The sequence below is a fragment of the Myodes glareolus genome, chromosome 5, assembly GCF_982192425.1.
Source record: "Myodes glareolus chromosome 5, mMyoGla1.1, whole genome shotgun sequence".
Taxonomy (NCBI): Eukaryota; Metazoa; Chordata; class Mammalia; order Rodentia; family Cricetidae; genus Myodes; species Myodes glareolus.
In genome coordinates this window covers 65,651,054-65,669,154 of record NC_142030.1, presented here as the reverse complement: position 1 = coordinate 65,669,154, position 18,101 = coordinate 65,651,054, and the positions used below count along the sequence as shown (strand labels likewise).

The 18,101-nt window shown below is 43.4% G+C and overlaps 1 protein-coding gene across 2 annotated transcripts in view; it reads left to right on the top strand.

Moving 5' to 3' along the window:
• The window catches only part of Astn1 (astrotactin 1), a 321,086-nt gene extending 303,216 nt beyond the window's left edge, over window positions 1-17,870 (top strand). For both annotated transcript variants that reach the window (XM_087906372.1, XM_087906373.1), the window contains exons 21-23: window positions 248-348; window positions 9,880-10,063; window positions 14,508-17,870. In XM_087906372.1, coding sequence (XP_087762498.1) covers window positions 248-348; window positions 9,880-10,063; window positions 14,508-14,745 — 523 coding nt within the window. In that variant the 3' untranslated portion in view covers window positions 14,746-17,870. The remainder of the gene's footprint in view (window positions 1-247; window positions 349-9,879; window positions 10,064-14,507) is intronic.
• The last annotated feature ends 231 nt before the right edge of the window (window positions 17,871-18,101 follow it).

The window sequence follows — 18,101 nt, the reverse complement described above, 5'->3', positions numbered from 1 at the left end:
GTGGAGATGAAGTGCCCTTCACTATGATGCTTTCTATCAGACATCACTCAAGACAGTACATTCCAACCACAGACCACAGGAACCAGCCGAAGGCTTCATGCCACTGCTCTCTCACCAGAGTGCTAGACGGGAGCAGTAAGCATACCAGCCTCCTATTTAGACAAAACTGGACCTCAAGACAGAGTTGCTCAACCCCAACCCGCAGACATTTCCTTCTAATAATGCTACCTTCCTACCTCTCTGCAAGGTTCACCCTCTGGGGAGTGGACAACACAGGGCGACGTTCCAGGCCAAGTGATGTGATTGTGAAGACGCCGTGTCCTGTGGTGGATGACGTCAAAGCCCAAGGTAAGGGACACTGAGGTTAGCAATGTCTACACATGATTGCCCAACTAGTTACCCTTGCCATGCTAAGGAACCGGTAGCCAAAGGGTGCACAGCGTGACCTGGAGTTTGACAGGAACAAAGAATCCAGGCTCAAGGTTGAAGCTTGGGTTTTCTGCCAGTACTGCTGGGCCTTGTGCTGCAGCAGAGGGTTTCACTGCATTCTGCTGTCCCATACAGTCCACCAGGCAGGAGTCAGCAGCAGACATTGATAAGGTCCCCAGGTAAGTAGGTGCTTAGGTCCATGAAAAAGAACCTGTCGTCTCTGCCCTCACGGATGGACCACTTGCTCTTTGTAGGGCTTGTACATCTGAAAGTTTGTTCTGAACTAAAGCATACAAGGCTGCAGACTTGGAATTATCTGTCGTCAACCCTCCTCCAGTGCACCTAAGTCAGTAACTCCATACTTTGAAGTTATTATGCGCCAGTTCTTCAGTGTAAGCTCCCTCACTGGCCTTGGTCCTGGGCCACTAGGAAGCTTTTTCTCAGTCATGCTCCAGCACACACGAGATGCTCCCTGACTGGTCTTGGCATCATCCCCTGTTATAAAGTTTTCACACCTCCAAAGGCAGAATTCCTCAGTTAGGCTTCCCACTTCTTGGGACTCCAGAACCAATTCAGGTGAAACTGTAAGGCCCCTAAAGTTTACTAGGAAGAACTGAAACCGAAGCCTTTTTATCAACAGAGACACTGAACACTTTGGTTCCATGGATTCCAATCAGGGGCAGACCATGGCTAAGTTTATTGTCTGATGCCCCTCACTATCCTACATATAGTTCTTGGCTATGCATATAACATCTTGACCAAGAGGGGCATAGTCCCAGAATGCTGCAGGGCGACAGCCCGATGATGAAAATCGTTTAGAAAAGAGTGATTTAGACCTACTCACTTTGTCTAACTTTTGTAGAGCAAACATGCAGGATTTTATCAGAAAGTGAAATGACAGCTCTCTGCAACAGGGATGGGGTCCCCAAAATGGGCTGCCCACCTAGCTCTGCTTTAATTCAAACCACTGACCTTTGAGTACTGTACAACTTCGGGAAATATTGTTTATAGTTAATCATATTGGCTTGTTATGCGCACAGTATTTTCAAAGACATCTGACTATAATAAAATACATTCTAATAACAATCACTTAATGGGCTGCCTTTATTCTTGTGACATGAATATTTAAAAGGCCTGTTGGGAGATAAGTGGGTGACCCTGTCTACTTCTTCAGCACCTACTTGCCAACTCCCCACTACCCTATCAATCTCTTCATTCTGGTCCTACTACCTTTCTCAATACCTCTTATACAGGTCTCACTTCTATTATAGGGTCATTGCAAATGTTAGGCCCTATTACTTCAAATGCTCTGTACCTTTCCAAATGGCTAACTCAACTCAGCCTGGAATCTCAAATCAAGTGTCCCCTTCTCCTCTGTTACGTGCCCTCACAGTACTATGTTTCTGACTTATAAGACATTTCTTTCCATTTTTATAAGGATGTGCTTAGTTTCTTTTGACCTCCCTAGCCAATGAGTGTCTTGAAGGCCTGAGGCAAGTCCCCTTTTCTGTACTGTGTGTCCCCAATCTCTAGGAGACAGTATAATTGACTGACAGCTCACATAAGTACTTAGCCTTGGAGACAACAGTCTAAGTTCAGATTCCTGATCCACCATCTACCTACTAGAACTTGAACAGCTTCCTTTATCTCATGCCTCAGTTTACTCATACGTGAAATGGGGAAAATGGTACCCCCAATGTGAAGGATCTAGCAAGAGTTGAATGAGATCATTAAACTTAAAATAGTAAAAGCAAAATGGTGCTTAGTACATAGTGAATAATAAGTAAATGTGTTAGGAATAAGTTATTGGCAACCAAGCATGAAGCCTGATAGTTCTCTGATAGAACTCAATATTCTATATATGAAGCAATAAGCACAACACTGTCCTTGTTTTACATATGATGAAATTGAAATTCCAAGTAAATAAGGTGCCTGAGGTTACAAAGAGTCTAACAGAACCCACATGCCCAGTCCATATTTGATCCCAATTCCCATTTATTTTTATAATGTTATTATGACAAACAGAGAGTGTTATTAGGTGAAAGACTCAACAGGACATTGTCTCTGCAAACTGGTGGAGAAAGGGGCTACTTTAGAAAAGGCAGAATTCCCCCTTTTAGGGCCATGTCCAGTGGGACACAGTGGAAGAAGAGAAACCCACACATATGTGGCAGGTGGCCTTCTTCCTAACGGGAGAGGAGCTGGCTCACAGGATCTGAGCCTCGAAAGTCTCTTAAACTCCATGAAGGCAAAGACAGGGTCTGTGTCACACACCTCAAGATGAGAGCCTGTCTGGGAGATCCATAGCACCTCCACACCATGTTGAAGAAGGTGCTTTTCTGTCTGGTGTTCACTGGTGTCTGGGGAGAGACAACAGCTGCCATGGAACTGCTGGCTGAGGAGAAAGCAGTAAGAAGGAGATAAACAGGAGAAATGACAATTAGCATGATGACCTCTACAGGACATGTGGTAGAGGGTAGTTAGCTCCTTCTCTGGAGGGCTCCCGCCTGTAAGTTCTAGTACAGGAGGCCTAAATGTGTTGTCTACCTGTTTTGCTTTCTAACGAAAGAACTGGAGGTGCAAGAAGACAATTTAGTGCAGACAGAATAAAATAGCAGTCCCAGGTCCTGTTACCCTTCAACCAGGAAGGAGTCCTGCTCAGAGCAAGTCTGGAGATTAATGAGTTAGACTAATTGAGGGCGTCCTTGCAAATTAATATAGTCCTTCCAAAGAAAACCCCATATGCTTTGTCTCCGCAAACCCATATGGTGATCGTAAATATAACTCATTTGGGTCTGGGCTTAAAGCGAAGGACAGGCAGGGATTTGACCCAGAGTGTGACATCAGCTCCCAGATACTATCCCTCATGTCTGTGTTTATCCAAAGCTAGCTACTACATACGTTCTAAGAAGAGTTTTACCATATCGTAACACGCCAGCTACTGTGTAAGTGTCTATTGCCCGCTTACTGGGACCAGCCTCCTGGAGCTGAAGCAAGCATTTCTTAGTGAGGAGATAAACCTTGTTGTCTGGTGTGAAGGTTGTGTCATGTTATCCTGCAAGTTCTCCATGGAATCTCACCAAGGGAAGGCTGGCGCTTGTCCTTTGTTTCCCCAGCAGCTGCCCTCCTTCCTGGTTGATACACAAATGCATCCATTCCTTTATTTGATTCTCCCACAGGTGTGCTTGTCTCCTGGAATTAGTCACCATGCAGACATTTATCAGTTGTTAGTATTGGACACAGAATCAATTTTTGTAATCAATTTCATGGATTTGTGAGCTCCTTCAACAAATATTTAGTCCTTGTTTGAGTCTGCTGTAGGAGCAAAAATACCATATATATATATATATATATATATATATATATAATATATATATATATATCAGCAGGGGCCACAGACAACAGCAACAAAACAGTAAAATACATATCTCAAGTGATGATACCTATCGTGGAGATAATAAATGGGGCATGGTGGTGCATAGGCAGAGGCCAGAATTGGGGAAAGTAAGTGAAGAAGGAAGTCACACAAATGTCTTTGAAAGGACCATTTTCAAAAGTAGCAGGGTAGGCTCGAGGATGTTTGAAGAAGAGAAAGTAGAGGCTTGTGATTATTGGCTCCTATCTGTGAGGAGTGGGGAGTGGAGAAGACACATGGGAGGAGTTCCCAGGGGCTCTGGGCAGATTTAGTAGTGTCTAGTCATTAATAGGATGGGACCATATCTGGCATTGTGATGTAATGCCCTAGAGGACTTGGGACAGAAGAGTGACATCATTAGGCTTGATGTTTTAGAGGTCATTCCTATTGCTGTGATGCGAACAGGCCCAGAACATTATAAAGTGGAAATAGATGGGCATAGCAATTGATAGGCAATGGGCTGCTGTTTATAACAGGGTCACTATTGGACAGTTGCTAAGAGGTAATCAGATCTTCAATATGCTAATGGAAGAACCAAAAGGATTTATTTCTCAATAGGTTATATGTGGAACATGGCAGAAGGAACAGTCATGTTAACAGTCTTATTTGGTTGAAAGGTGTGTGATTTGCCCTGACAATTCCAGAAGTGCAGGCTTGCAAAAAATATGATAGAAGAGAAACTGGGAGAAGAAGAAAACTAATGTGAATTGGTTTGGATCTCAGGAAGAGAAGAAAAAGGGTTGAGAGGATGCCTGGAGTGAATGGAGAAGCCAAAAATACTCAGGTGTTTGTTGTTTGTTTTTTTATCGAAGAATAGGCTGAGTCCCACTACAAAATACAGAAATTGCAGAGTGAGGTTGTGTTCTGTTCACAGTATGTGAGTTTAAGATTTGCTATTTCAAAGGTGGAGCAGTTCTCAGGGACAATGATTCGTAGTTGACTGTCTTAAGGGGGCCTCTTTCACAAGAGGCAAAGCCACCATGCATGGAAGGGGCATAGAGATGAACCAGAAGCATGGCTCTTCGGTGGATGTAAGCTAGTTGTCAGGGAATGAGTGGGAGGAAATTTAAACTAGGGGAGTTTTAGAAGTGAAGACTGCTTAACACATGTGTGAGGGAGAGGGAGTTGCTTCAGTTGATTATTAGTAACTAAAGGACCATTCTCTTCAAGGACATGAGAGAAGAGTATATATGTTGTGGAGAAGGCTTCAAAAAACACAAAAATAAGGAAGGAAGAAAGGGAATGTACCCTAGTTGCGGGCAAAGAGAGAGTTGTTGCTTTGTGATAACTTCTACCCCAGAGAAAAGTAAGGAAAGATTCGAGAGAATGGATTCATGTACAACATTGGCCTTTAAAATGTGGTACATCAACAGCATCGGAGTTACCCTGGAGCTTGTCAGAAATGGGTGTTCTCTGGTTGGGCTCCAAACCAGACACTTCAGTGACAAACAGCAGCCGTGTCAGTGAAAATGATGCTTCCTATGTGAGGATCACTGGTAAGAGCGGAAGCACAGGAAAGCTTGATCGGGGAGCATATATGGAGCCAGAGAGAGAAAACAGGACCTTGCAATATGTGTAGTGCCAAGGAGGACAAAGATACCAGGCCAGTTGAGATTGCTTGGAACTGCATCATTCATTACTTCAGTGTGGGGCTGGGGTTGTAGGTGGCTCCTGAGAAATGCTAAGTGATGAATTAAGATTTCTTGTCTGGGGACCTTTTCTATGAAGCCAAGGAAACCATCAATGAAAGCTGCAGAGGTTTCCCACTCCTTCTAATTCATGTAAAAGAGCAGCTCTTACTGCGGGATGAGAAAACTCACTTGTGCTTCTGAAGTTACTATCTCATTTAATCATACTGTTTTCCCCAGTCTCCTGGGCTGCTATGTTTTGTGTCTTCTTTCTTTGTCTTGGCATAAAAGAAAATACGATCTATTGAGAAATTGTCAGTAAAAACACAAATACTATTTCTCCCTCCTTTCCCCTGCTCATTGGATGCCTGCTGTAATCTGGGAGCCTTGGTGCTGGGACTTCCCGTCTCTGTATGTTCTTCCAAAGATATTACACAGCTCACGCCCCCTTGTCTTCTGTATCTAATCCCAGTGCCTATCGTGTCATTGAGATCTGGTGCAGACACCCCACTTAAACTGGCAAAGTTCTCAATACTCCCATCCTTCCCATTCATGTTTTCTTTCCATGCCTTCTAGCACACTTCATTTCCTTTACTTAGGATGCTTTGTTGCTCACTTGACTGTCTCCCACCGCAACACGGCAAACACAAAGTGAGGACTTTTACCAGATTCTCTCAGTTACGTGGTTCCCAAGCACATTTGCTTAACATTCCAGGACTTGTTTAGCATTCATTGACCATTTTATAAAATCAATGACTAAATATAAAGTTACTGTGGGCAGATATTGCACTAAATCAAAGTTTTGCATTCAGGAAAACTTTTATTCTCATGATAATCTTGGGAAGTGTATGTTACTATCAATTATTAAAAAAACAGGAAAACTAAGACCCAAGGGGTTAAGTAATGTATCCAAGGCCTTGTGTATCCAATACACAGGAACTTGAGTCTATTCAAAAGTCTGATGGCTGCTGTTAGTTATGCCTTTGAGTCTAATGGCTTCAGCCCAGCCCTGTTATTTTATCCCACTGTCCGAGAGATCTCAGGTCCCTTCCAGCAACCGAGCCTCCCTTTCTTGCAATGATGCTGTTTCCAGCCTCCTAGTCATCTTCTCGCTTGCATGTCACTGTTCCTGACTCATGCATATTAAAGAGAAGAGGGACTTGAACCGGTCATGGATAACTGAAGACTTCTGTGAAGCTCAAAGCTAAGTAAAATAATAATTTAAACTACCTGCATTTTTTGGATGATTGAACTCTTACAATCTATATAAACTAATGAAGTTAAAAAATGTCTCAAATATTAATTAATAAAAAGAAAGAATTGTTAAAGGAAAAAACTGTCTCCGTTCTCTCAGGGGAGATGGAGGAGACAGATGTGGCTATGCTCTGGGAGCTTAAGCAGAGGTTTTTCTGAGTATAAGATCCTGTTTACTGATGGGCTTTTAATCCTCTTCAGTTAGATTATCTTGGTTTTAGCAGATTTGTAGTGGAACTTGGTTTTGCCCACAGGATGCAGATGTTGGCTTGTTCAACTAAACATGACTCTTAGGTTATGAGAGCGAAGCGTGCTCCAGGCACCACCACTGCCCTGGCCATGTCTCAACAGGAAACACGTAGAACCTGGAACCTGACACGTTATCTCCCACTGCAAGAAATATTATTTGGCATCAGTGCATCCGTCAAAGAGGAATTCCCAATCACCCTATCTAAGCTGCGGTATGAGCACCGATGGTTTTCCTTCCCTAACCATTCTCGGCTTGGCAAAACATTCCCTGCCTTCCAAATAATACAAGCCAGTCATCAGAATTGGCCCACTGTTTCCTTCTCTCCTACCTCCAGAGAAGCCCCCACTCCCTGCCACACGTACAAGGACTCTCTGCCCACATGTGCTCTGTTGGAGATAGTTACCCCAAGATACCGCCTCTTACACCTTACACTGTTTATATGCCACTGATGACTGAGTACTGCCGCAAAGCAGCAATGGCGAGGGGACAATCCAGAAGCCTCACTGCTGCCCACAATAGCAAAATGACCTCCGGTTGGTAACCTCTAACCTTGTCTGTCTCTTAATCTCATTTGTTGAGATGCACACATCTGCAGTGAGGGGTGTGAGCATGGAAAGTTCTTAGCTTTGTAAATGAATAAACCTTTAATAAAAATGAGATATCATGGGACTCCAGTTTCTAAATTGCTCTCTTCTTTATCTAAAAATCTCATTACAGCTGCCTGAGAATTTTAACAACCTGAGAATCTAATTGAATTTCTGAAGGAGACGGATGGGCAGTGCTGCCTGTAGGTTTGGTTTCCAGGGTTTGTGCAAACCAGCCTGGAGAGGGATCATTTGGAAACCCTGCTACCAAGTAGATTCAAGCTATGCTCAAACTTAGGAGCTGTATTCTTTTAGCTAACAATTCTGATCAGCTCTTTTATCTGGCACTGTACAGCTTCCAAGGATATCAAGAAAGTAAGGCTTAGCTCCCGTCCCCCAAATAACCAGTGGAACATGGAGGCCAGCACTGGTTTTAATCATTCTACCCACAACACCTTCTGGTGGATCTGACATTTACCAACATTCTGAAATTCACCTGGTGTGAGCACAAGGAATTCCGTGCTGTGATTGGCTAATGGGGTCAAGTAGGCATAATTCTGATTTTTTTCACCCAAGAACTCAGTTTCTTCAACTCCAGAATTAACACACCAAAGGACAAGCATTGCTCACCTGCTCAGAAGATGATAGCTCTCAGATATTAAGAAGAACATGCAAAAAGCATCTCTTTTTCTGATGGCCATATTGAGAAAACATGTAATGATAAAACTCCTCAGATTTTAAAACAAAAAGAATGTTAAGGCTGTGCAAAGTTGTAACTGCTTTAGCATGTCACTGAACTCAGTCTTAGCCATGGAAACTTTTGAGGCAGATACACCACAGGTATAAATTAAACTGAATGTTTACTCATTTGGGATTGTATAGTGTTCTAGCTTAAGTTTCTGAATGTATATAGATTCTCATGTTACCTTTACGTCGGGCCTATGTGGTTCCTGCAAATGTTTAGTGTTCCAAAGTCAATGCTTCTCTGAATTCTTCTCTTGACTCAAAAATATTCTCTGATGGTGCCTCACTTTATCTCTGAGCCAAAGCCTGCCATCTGTGGCCTGAGTTTCCCCAGTGCTTTTTAAAGAACCACTTGGTACCCAGGTAAATGCTACCTACACATATAAGGTTTTCATGTCAGTGTGCCATAGGAGTAAACTCCAACCAGTCTTATATGGAAGCACACTTGGACCAATCTTTAACGGGAACTCAACATCAAGTCTTTATTCCTCCCACTGTATGGTTCAGAAGTGATTCGGTAGCTTCAAACATCCTCTCCTGCAAAATATAACATTTGGGTTCCCAGGAAGGCATTACCAGCTTCCTGACATAATCTTTTATATTTTCTCTCATTTCTTGCTTCATTGGCCTTTATCCCCAGACCTATTTCTTTGGGATTGCACTTTCCAATCAAGCATGAATATGTGAGCTTTTGCCTTAGGTTATTATTATTATTGTTATTAGTTAGCAAACCTTGGTAAGACAAAGAGTATGGCAGCTGAAATTGACCTTAGAGGTGTATTAGTCAAAGGCATTTAATTTATTAAAAAGAGAACTGAAACCCAGTGGCATAGAGGTAGAGTAGATTACACATATCAATCTCATATTTTAGGATCAGTGTTTTAAAATAACACCATGCATGCATAAATAAATATGCTTATATTTATTTCCTGGCACATATAAATACATGCGCATACATTGCATATGATTATACATATATAATTAATGGCTGAATACTATGTAATGATATTTTGATAAGTAATGGACCACATATACCACAGTGGTCCCATGAGCCTATAATGAAGCCACAAATTTCCTATACACAGTAATGATGTAGCAGTCATGATGGAAGAGCAAAGTGTATTCTCACAGGCTTGTGGTGCTGATGTAAACAAATCCACTGTGTTGCCAGTCACATAACACACACGATTGTGTGCACCTAGTAATATTGACCCTGATAATGAACAACTATCACTGGTTTATGTATTTACTCTTCTACATATAAAACTATGTAGTACTCCACTTAGAAAATACCTTATTGAAAATAGCACACTATTTCACAGCAGCAGCCTTATACATCTGTGTCTACCATGTCTCTTGATTGTGTTCTTCTTGCTCCTGTTTTAATCTTGTAGTGTTCATCACGATTCCAGGAACAACGGTTATGCCTGGGGTATTTCATATATAACACATGTTAACAGACAGCACCATCTATTTTGTTTTGAGGAACTCTGTATAATCTCTGCACAGAGTTGAAATCTCCTAATGATGTATTTCCCAAAGAGTAACTGGACTTGCCTTTTCTTCCCTTCTTAGAAATAGCAGACAAGATCTACAATCTCTTCAATGGCTACACCAGCGGCAAGGAGCAACAGACTGCCTACAACACCCTTCTGGATCTGGGTTCCCCCACTTTGCATCGAGTCCTCTACCACTATAACCAGCACTACGAGAGTTTTGGGGAATTCACCTGGCGGTGTGAGGATGAATTAGGTCCCAGGTACTCAGCGAACTGTGCATTCTCTTTTAAACACTCTGCGGAGCCTTGTGTGTCTCTTATGCTGTTGTACGGTTTCCTGGACATTGTAGGGACTTTCTGAGGGATCTCAAACGCTCAGAGAACTAAGTAACATGTTTTACATAGCCCAGGGCATGCAGAATGGTTTGGAATCAGCTCTTTTGAAGCAGCTGAGTCATGAATTCACATCCCGAGCCTTTGTTCCTGTTCTTGATCCCACTGATACAAAATTCCAGATGCTAAATTGACAGGAAATCAAACCTCAGTCTTTTGAAGGAAACTAAAAGGTTTACTAAGGAGATCATCATGGATCATCCAGGGCACATGAACGTTACCTATGGGATGCAGACTTTTGCATGTTCTTTCAAGATGGTGTCGGAGAAGATGGGGCCTCCATTAAGGTGACATAGCACTTTCCCACTTACTCCTGACCCAATCCTGTCACTTCCTAATGCACAATATACACTGTTTACACTGTTTTTAGGTCATGAAACTCAGATAGAATTCCTGGAAAGTAGGGAATGAGGAGTGTAGAGAGATAGCACTTCCTGTCTTAGACTGTTTATTATGACCATGTATTGAAATAGCTGATTTTCCTGGAAATTCTGTTAATCTTAGACATAATGAAGAGGCAGGTTGCATAAAATTTAGTATCATAAATCATTCAAGATCCTTTGAAAACTGAAGATAGAACAAGGGCTGTGAGAATAGGGAAAATAAAATGAAAGCAAAAGAAAGGGGAGGACAGGGTGTGGTGGAAGGTGGAGGACAGAAGGAGATAGAGACGTGGGGGAGCAAGAAAAGGAGGGTGGGAGAGAGTCAGGAAGAGGAGGCAAAGTAAGGGAAATGGATACTGTAGTAGCCCTGCCTACTCCTACCTCTAGCTCTTAAGCAGTTCTCATACTTTAGTCAACAGGCAGAGCAGTGCTCCCCGGAAGTTACCCATCCCATCTTCTGACATCTGAGGGCACTCACCTCAGTAGTTAGAAAGTTTCCAGGAAAACCATTGTTCAGGATATTTCCCCTTTATTTCTCTCTCTCTCTCTCTCTCTCTCTCTCTCTCTCTCTCTCTCTCTGTGTGTGTGTGTGTGTGTGTATACACGTAAGTACGTATATGTGTGCAGGTGTGTTGGTGTGCTGGTGTGTGCGGGTGTGGTTGGAGGCCAGAGGTCCGCCTTGGGGACTGCCTCCTGTCTCTACTTCTATGGATGTGGGATTCTAATAGCATCCCACCCCAGGGTCCTGATTTCTGAGAACTGGACTAACATCTGCACGGCAAAGACTTTGTTGACTGAGCCATCTTCCCAAGCTCTACTTTATTATTTTTGGAGGAGGTAGACTATTTAGGTTATTCTTCCTGGAATAAAACAGTTGTTTGTATAAAGTCAGGCAGGATCTAGCTACACTCTGTATGTTTACCTGTAATTTACAAAGAATGATAGACTTTGAACAAACAAAGCCACTGTTGTAGGTCTAAGGGAAATATGTAGGGGGGCAGTTAACCTGTCTGTCTTGTCTTTTTTAAGAAATAAATTCTAACTTAGAATGTAGATAAGTATTAAGCAATGTCCTTTACACTCTAGACCCTATAACTACCTCTGGTCAAATTATTGCTCACACGTGCCATACTCTCCTCTAGCTACCTCCTCCTCTTCCATTCTTTCCTTTTTTCTTTTCCTTCTGCTCCTAGTGCCCCTCTTTTCCTCCCTTCCTTTCCTTAATCTGAGATTTATCCATTATACACACACAGTTCTTTGTTGGGGAGCAGAAATGCCACAATTTGAATGGCACTAGCATTGCAAATTTTATTGTTACTTCTAACGGCATTTGAGTCTTTAAATTTCTCTTTTGCGACTCAAGATTCAGAAGGAAGATTGGTTAATGCAGAAAGTGAGCAGGGGAGGATATGGGAATGCCACTGTGAAGCAAAGCCCACTCTGGTCTCCACACTCTCCTCCCAAAGGCTCACATGGGCAATACTGATCTTTCACAAATTCATAGTAGAAAACATTGTGTTATTCCATTAGCCCATGGAAACAAAGTCTTAGTTTTTAATGTCATGAGTCTGAGAGAGCCACAGGAAAGGAAAAGTTCACAGCCTTCAGGGACATCAACTCACTCCAGGGTTAATTGTGAGAATGACTAAAGACGGGTCTGTGGGAACACACTTCCTGTTAGCAAACAGAAAGGGTTCCCACTGTTCTGGGTAGAGTTATTAAAACCTGAGGCTTCCAGACTGAGCTGAGGTTGCAAACACTGAGGACAACAGTGTTGCACCATTGCTAACAAAGAAGGCTGCTGCCTCTGAGATGGTCAAGAGCAGACCCGAAGTAATTATTATTTAAAGAACAATCAGGGAGCAATGAAAACAGCAACAAAGACTCCATAGACTAATTCAATTCACTCTTTTGAAAGGCTACTGGGTTGTGCTCCTTCTGTTTCCGGAAGATGATGAGATGCTGTCCTCATTCTTTCTTCATACCCCACCCCCACGTCTTCCAACTCCTCAGAAGGCTAGCTAATGATAGCACACAAAAGAGGGATTAAGAGGAAAGGGCCACCAAAACCCTGAACCCTGCCTGACCAAACTAGAGGAGCTGACAGGGAAAGTTCAGATCATCCAGAGAGACTCCTTAGTCAGATGAGAGACCGTTGGTTTGAGTTCCTCCGACCTACCATCACTGGAGAAAATACAACTTCTTTTTAGTGAGGTTACACTGCTCTCCGTTTCTTGACTTTGCTGCTTGAAGTTTGACATCTTTACTCCAACACCAGCTTAACCCTCCTTTTTCCTGTCATCTTAGGAATCCAGTGATATCACTGCTCTCCCCATCCCAAACAACACACTCCGCTGCCCAGAGGAAGAGGAATTAAATGGGTGTAGTTATTCTTCTTTGAAATGTTTGCTATAAAAGAGATGCAGGAAAATTCCCATTTGTGTAAGAAGTTGTTGATTAAAGCAGAAAAGAGATCATTCTTTACAAGAAAAGTTTTTTTTTTTTTTTTACCTTAGCAGTGAGTTAATACTGCGGGGGATTCTGTTCTGCAAGCTTTCTATTCTGCATTTTGAGCCTTTCATGAGCTTGCTCCAGTAGGAGAATCATCTTCATGGCTTCCTGACCACTTATATCTTTGAAAAGTAGAAAAGAAGCACAACCAAGTGAGAGGATCCCCTGTCCTAGGTGCTTAAAAAGAAAACCAACATGGCCTGAGAACCGGCTTCCAGGTGTCCTTCACGTCTGACTCCAGGAGAAAGGACACAGCCGTCACCTCAGGGCTAGCCGGTTCACCAGACAGTGTTAGCCATTTCACCAGGCGGTGGCAGCCGTTTTGCCAGGCTGTGTGCCAGAGGTTCCACATGCTGAGATAGCAGTATTGTCAATGTGTGTAATACTGGGCAACCTTGCTCTCCTCTCCTACTGCTCCCCAGATCCTCAATAGCTCAGGTGCCCTCTCACCCACTCCCTTGCTTGTTTATTCAGTGGTGTTTGGTAGCAACAGCAATGGCCTTGTGTCTTTATGAAGGAGATGAAGAAGCGGAGCGTGTGCTCCCCTGAAGGTTAATTAGGTGGTGTGTGCACCTGGGAGTCTGCTCTGTCCAAAATATGCTTCATGTCAATGTGAGCCAGAGTCCTATTGTCCTCGGGATTATTGTACTATAATTACCTCAGCACGGGCATAATTGGTTACATCAGATACCCCTTTCATTCCACTGTATTGACTGTTTTTTTTATCAATTCAAATTTAGCTTTGAAAGGAGAAATTCTCAGGCAAATACATTACTTGTCATTTAGTGATGATAAATTACTGACTTTATACAACATTGATTTGATTTCTCTCAAGACTAACAGACTCCATGATTTAAAAAGTTATATATTCCCACTAAAATATTAGTTATTCATTTTCTCAGTTTTATTTATGTTTTTTCCTGGCTGCATTTGTTACTTCCATTTCTTGCTTGTGCCTACATCACTTCACCTGCCCATGCCTAGCACGTAGCGGGCGTGGTCGATTGATAAAATAACCAGACCAATTCTATATAAAGATTTGACTTTTAATCAAAAGGGGAAAACTTACAAGACCTGAAATCCCATGAACATCATTGGAGCCGTAAAACCGAAAAGGGGAAGGGGGCAAGGCACTTCGATCTTTTATAGCCTGAATGGACACACCTTAAGCAGAATGTGATTGGCTGAGATTCCCCATCAGTGCACTCATTCATTCATTGATTCATTTATTCACTGGACAGACAAGCATGAAGGGTCTGCTGTGCTAAGAGGAAAAGCATGGAGTAGGACGGAGTAGAACGGTCAGCTCTACCCTCTTAAAGGCAGGAGTCTCGCCCTGGCAGTAATTTTCTTTTCTGGCAATCTCTTTTTGGCATGCTTGTTTGCTGATGAAAGCATCCTTTCTCTTTGGCCTGCAGGAAAGCAGGCCTCATCCTTTCCCAGCTGGGAGACCTGAGCAGCTGGTGCAATGGACTTCTTCAGGAGCCCAAGATCAGCTTGAGGCGAGCTTCACTCAAGTACCTGGGCTGCCGGTACAGTGAGATCAAGCCCTATGGACTGGACTGGTCAGAGCTCAGCCGGGACCTCAGGAAGACCTGTGAAGAGCAGACCTTGAGTGTCCCCTACAATGACTATGGGGACAGCAAGGACATCTAACATCATGGGGCCCGGGAGTCGCTGCCAAAAGAAAGCAGGAGAGAAGAGGGGGACATCTGGGTGGGTTTGTGGATTTTTAGACATTTTTTTTTAAATGGGACATCCAAAGCTCCACAGGTACCTTCTAAACCAGGAAGAGAGTAGCCCTTGCTCCCTGCAGGACTTGTCCGGTGTGATAACCTCCATCTGCATGATCACTCAACCCAACAGCCAGTAGCTTCATGCAGCATCATTTTGTTTCCTTAGAAGATTACCTTGAAACTCATTTTGGCATTTATTTTCTTCGGTCACTTGTTTTTCTTCAAGAAATTTACCGGGATGCTTAAGCGCTCCATCCCGCTGCCCACGAAAGGTCAAAGGTGGAGGTGCTACTATTAGTGAGTTCCTAGTGGCACCTGGGAACAGAAGTGAAAGCATAAATCTTCACCTGCCTGGTGCCCCAGCTCTGGCATTTCTTAGGAAGCCTCGGAATGCTGGGAGCCCAGGTATGCGCTGAAGAAGACAATGAGGTGGCCCATGCGTGTTTCTCATGGATTTTTTCCCCAGGCTCCCTTGTTGCTATCTCCAGACCTCACAGGTGGACCCAGGTTCTGCTAGGGGTCCAGGGGGTCTTATAGAGGGTCTTCCCTTCTCCATGTTAAGCCAGGACCAGAATTGCTGGTAAATTTCCATTCTTTCTTCGAAACAACATGATCTTTGAGAGGCAGTGCAATAACGCCTATCAAATCTAGATCCAGAGAGGGCTAAGTGCAAGACTACTCGGCAGACCGCTTAGCAGGAAATAAGAGGAGTTTGTCTAAAAATATTTATACTCTCTGAAACTACCAGCAGAGACCTAAGAGCCTTGATTCTGTTTGGTCCTGGGCCCCTTCCTCTGGATGGAAAGGACTTGATTGATGTTTGGTTTCATCCGGGAATGAGATTCTTTCCTGCCAGTATTTCAGTGAACTAAAGCTCTTATCAATCTGAAAAGTGCTTCTCTCCACACTCCCCTTACTAAATTTTCTGAATCATATTGTAATTTTTGACAGTCCTTTCTCCAATGTCAATCAGCTGGCTTCTGTCATTGCCACTGGTTGCCTCCCCACAACCCCCTGACTCTGCCGGTTCCTGAGACTAGCGGGGCCTCTGGATAGACCAGAGCATCTGGCAATCATGCTCAGTAGGGACTGAGGTCCCGTTTGCACTCTGCCCGAGAGTGCTATGGTGACTCAGCTATCAGGAAGACTAGCTTCGTGGGTCCAGGTCGACTAGCAATGACCCAGTGTACATTCAGCCAGCTTGCCTTCCCTGGAACTCTCCCCATGGAAACACATGAAGGGTCTGGAAGGCTCTCCAGCATGGTCACCGAGCCTTATTCATGCTGTCCAATTAGGGATAATGACAGACAATATTGATTAGCTGCTGTGTGATGGGGACTACTCTAAACGTTTTACTGAATCCCCAACCCCCTAAGGAAAGTTCTATTCTTTTTTCTGCCTTTTAGTGATGAGCAATGAAGGCAGGAAGGTGACTCAATGTTCCCCAGGTCTCTCAAACACTGTATGTCCTGAGCTACAGGATGAGCTCAGTGTCTCCAGAGCACAGGACTTTAGCCACTCTGTGTTGCCTAAAACATGCAGCTGTCCAACGAGGCACTAAGCTCCACAGGGAACCCCCTTCCCCCAGAGCTTTACCTTCCTAAGGAACCATGTACAGATTGCCCCTCACGCAACAGGAAGGGAGAGTGCCAAAGTACACCCATAGCCTTTGGAGTCGGGGTGCATTTGGTGCCCTCAACACAACAGCATCCTGGCTTCCCCGTGTGAGTGGGGAGGATTTATCTTGTACATTTTGCCTCACAGATTCCCTAACTTTTAGAACAAAGTACAGATGAAAACTTGACTGTCTCACCTTCGGCCAGTGCACGAGCTTTAGGAAAAGGGAATCCAAGGGCAAGTTGTTCCCCATTGGTAGGGTGTATACATCTCCTTACTGCTGTTTTTTTTCTTTCTTTCCATTTTTCTCTTCAACTCTGTGATGAAAATGGTGTCTTGATATTGAACAGAAGGATAGTGAGGCTGCTGATGCCGTCCAGCCCTGTTGGAGATAGGAGCTTATAGGTTCAGGAGGGAAAACAAGGAGTGGGGTTAAGATTATTACTCTGGCCGGGCGGTGGTGGCACACACCTTTAATTCCAGCACTCGGGAGGCAGAGGCAGAGGCAGATGGACCTCTGTGAGTTGGAGGCCAGCCTGGTCTACAAGAGCTAGTTCCAGGACAGGCTTCAAAGCAACAGAGAAACCCTGTCTCAGAAAACAAAACAAAACAAAAACAACACAAAAAGATTACGACTCTGTCGCCTCCCCCATTCTGTTTTACTCCAGGCACACCCTCCTCCTCTTTTATCCTCGACTCTCCAAAGCTCTCCAAAGTCCTTCCACCAATGTCTCTGTTATCTCTCTCTCTCTTTTTCCTCTCTCGCTTACCCTTGACTGCCTATTCTTTCAGTCTGCTCTTATGTTCTCCTTTCTTCAAATGTATGACGATGTATATATACCCTCACTCCCACACACTACGAATGCAACTCCTATGATGGGTGCAGTGTAATTTTGAGTTTAAAAGTCCAACATGAATGGGTCTTAAGATGGTTATAGACGTGGCTGGAAGATTTTTACCTTCGTCGAGATAAGGATTACACCCGTCAACCATTCTCAGTTCTTGCCTGGAGGAACTCTCTAGAAAAGCTAATGCGATCGAGCCAGTATTAAACCTCATTTCCAAGCTGCCAAACAGGTCTTAAGGGAGCCACTTCCATCCACCTAAATGCCTCCAGTTCTGTGTCAAACTGGGACCTCTATTGTTTCCTCTTGAATGTACACAATTCACTGTATAGCATCACACCCTTAACTGAGTGTGCAATTGTTTCTCTTGAAGTTCGGTCCCTTCGCTATTTTTAGTTAACTGCACTCCTTGATATTCAAATGTTCTATTAAAAAGTTAAGTGTGGAAAAGCACTACACTACTGTAGAAGGAAGACATGGTACAATGTGACCAATCTCACCTATAACAGTGTTATAAGAGAATTACTGTACGATTATGAGAAATGAAGTAATTGAGTAAATAATAAACAAAGCTGTCAGCAGGTGTTGAGTGTGTGGGTATTGCCTCCTGTCGTCCCATCAACTAGGCAATCACCATGGCCTACCGGTGAATTAAGTGTCTAAGTGTTACAATTTATATGCCAAATACCTAGGTTTTGAAGCCATCATCTTAACTAGAACATAAAATGGTTCCCACAGACAATGATCAGCTTATGTTTGTGTGGTAGTGATTTTGATCCTCTGTTCCCTCCTCCAGGGAAGTAGTAAGTGCAAT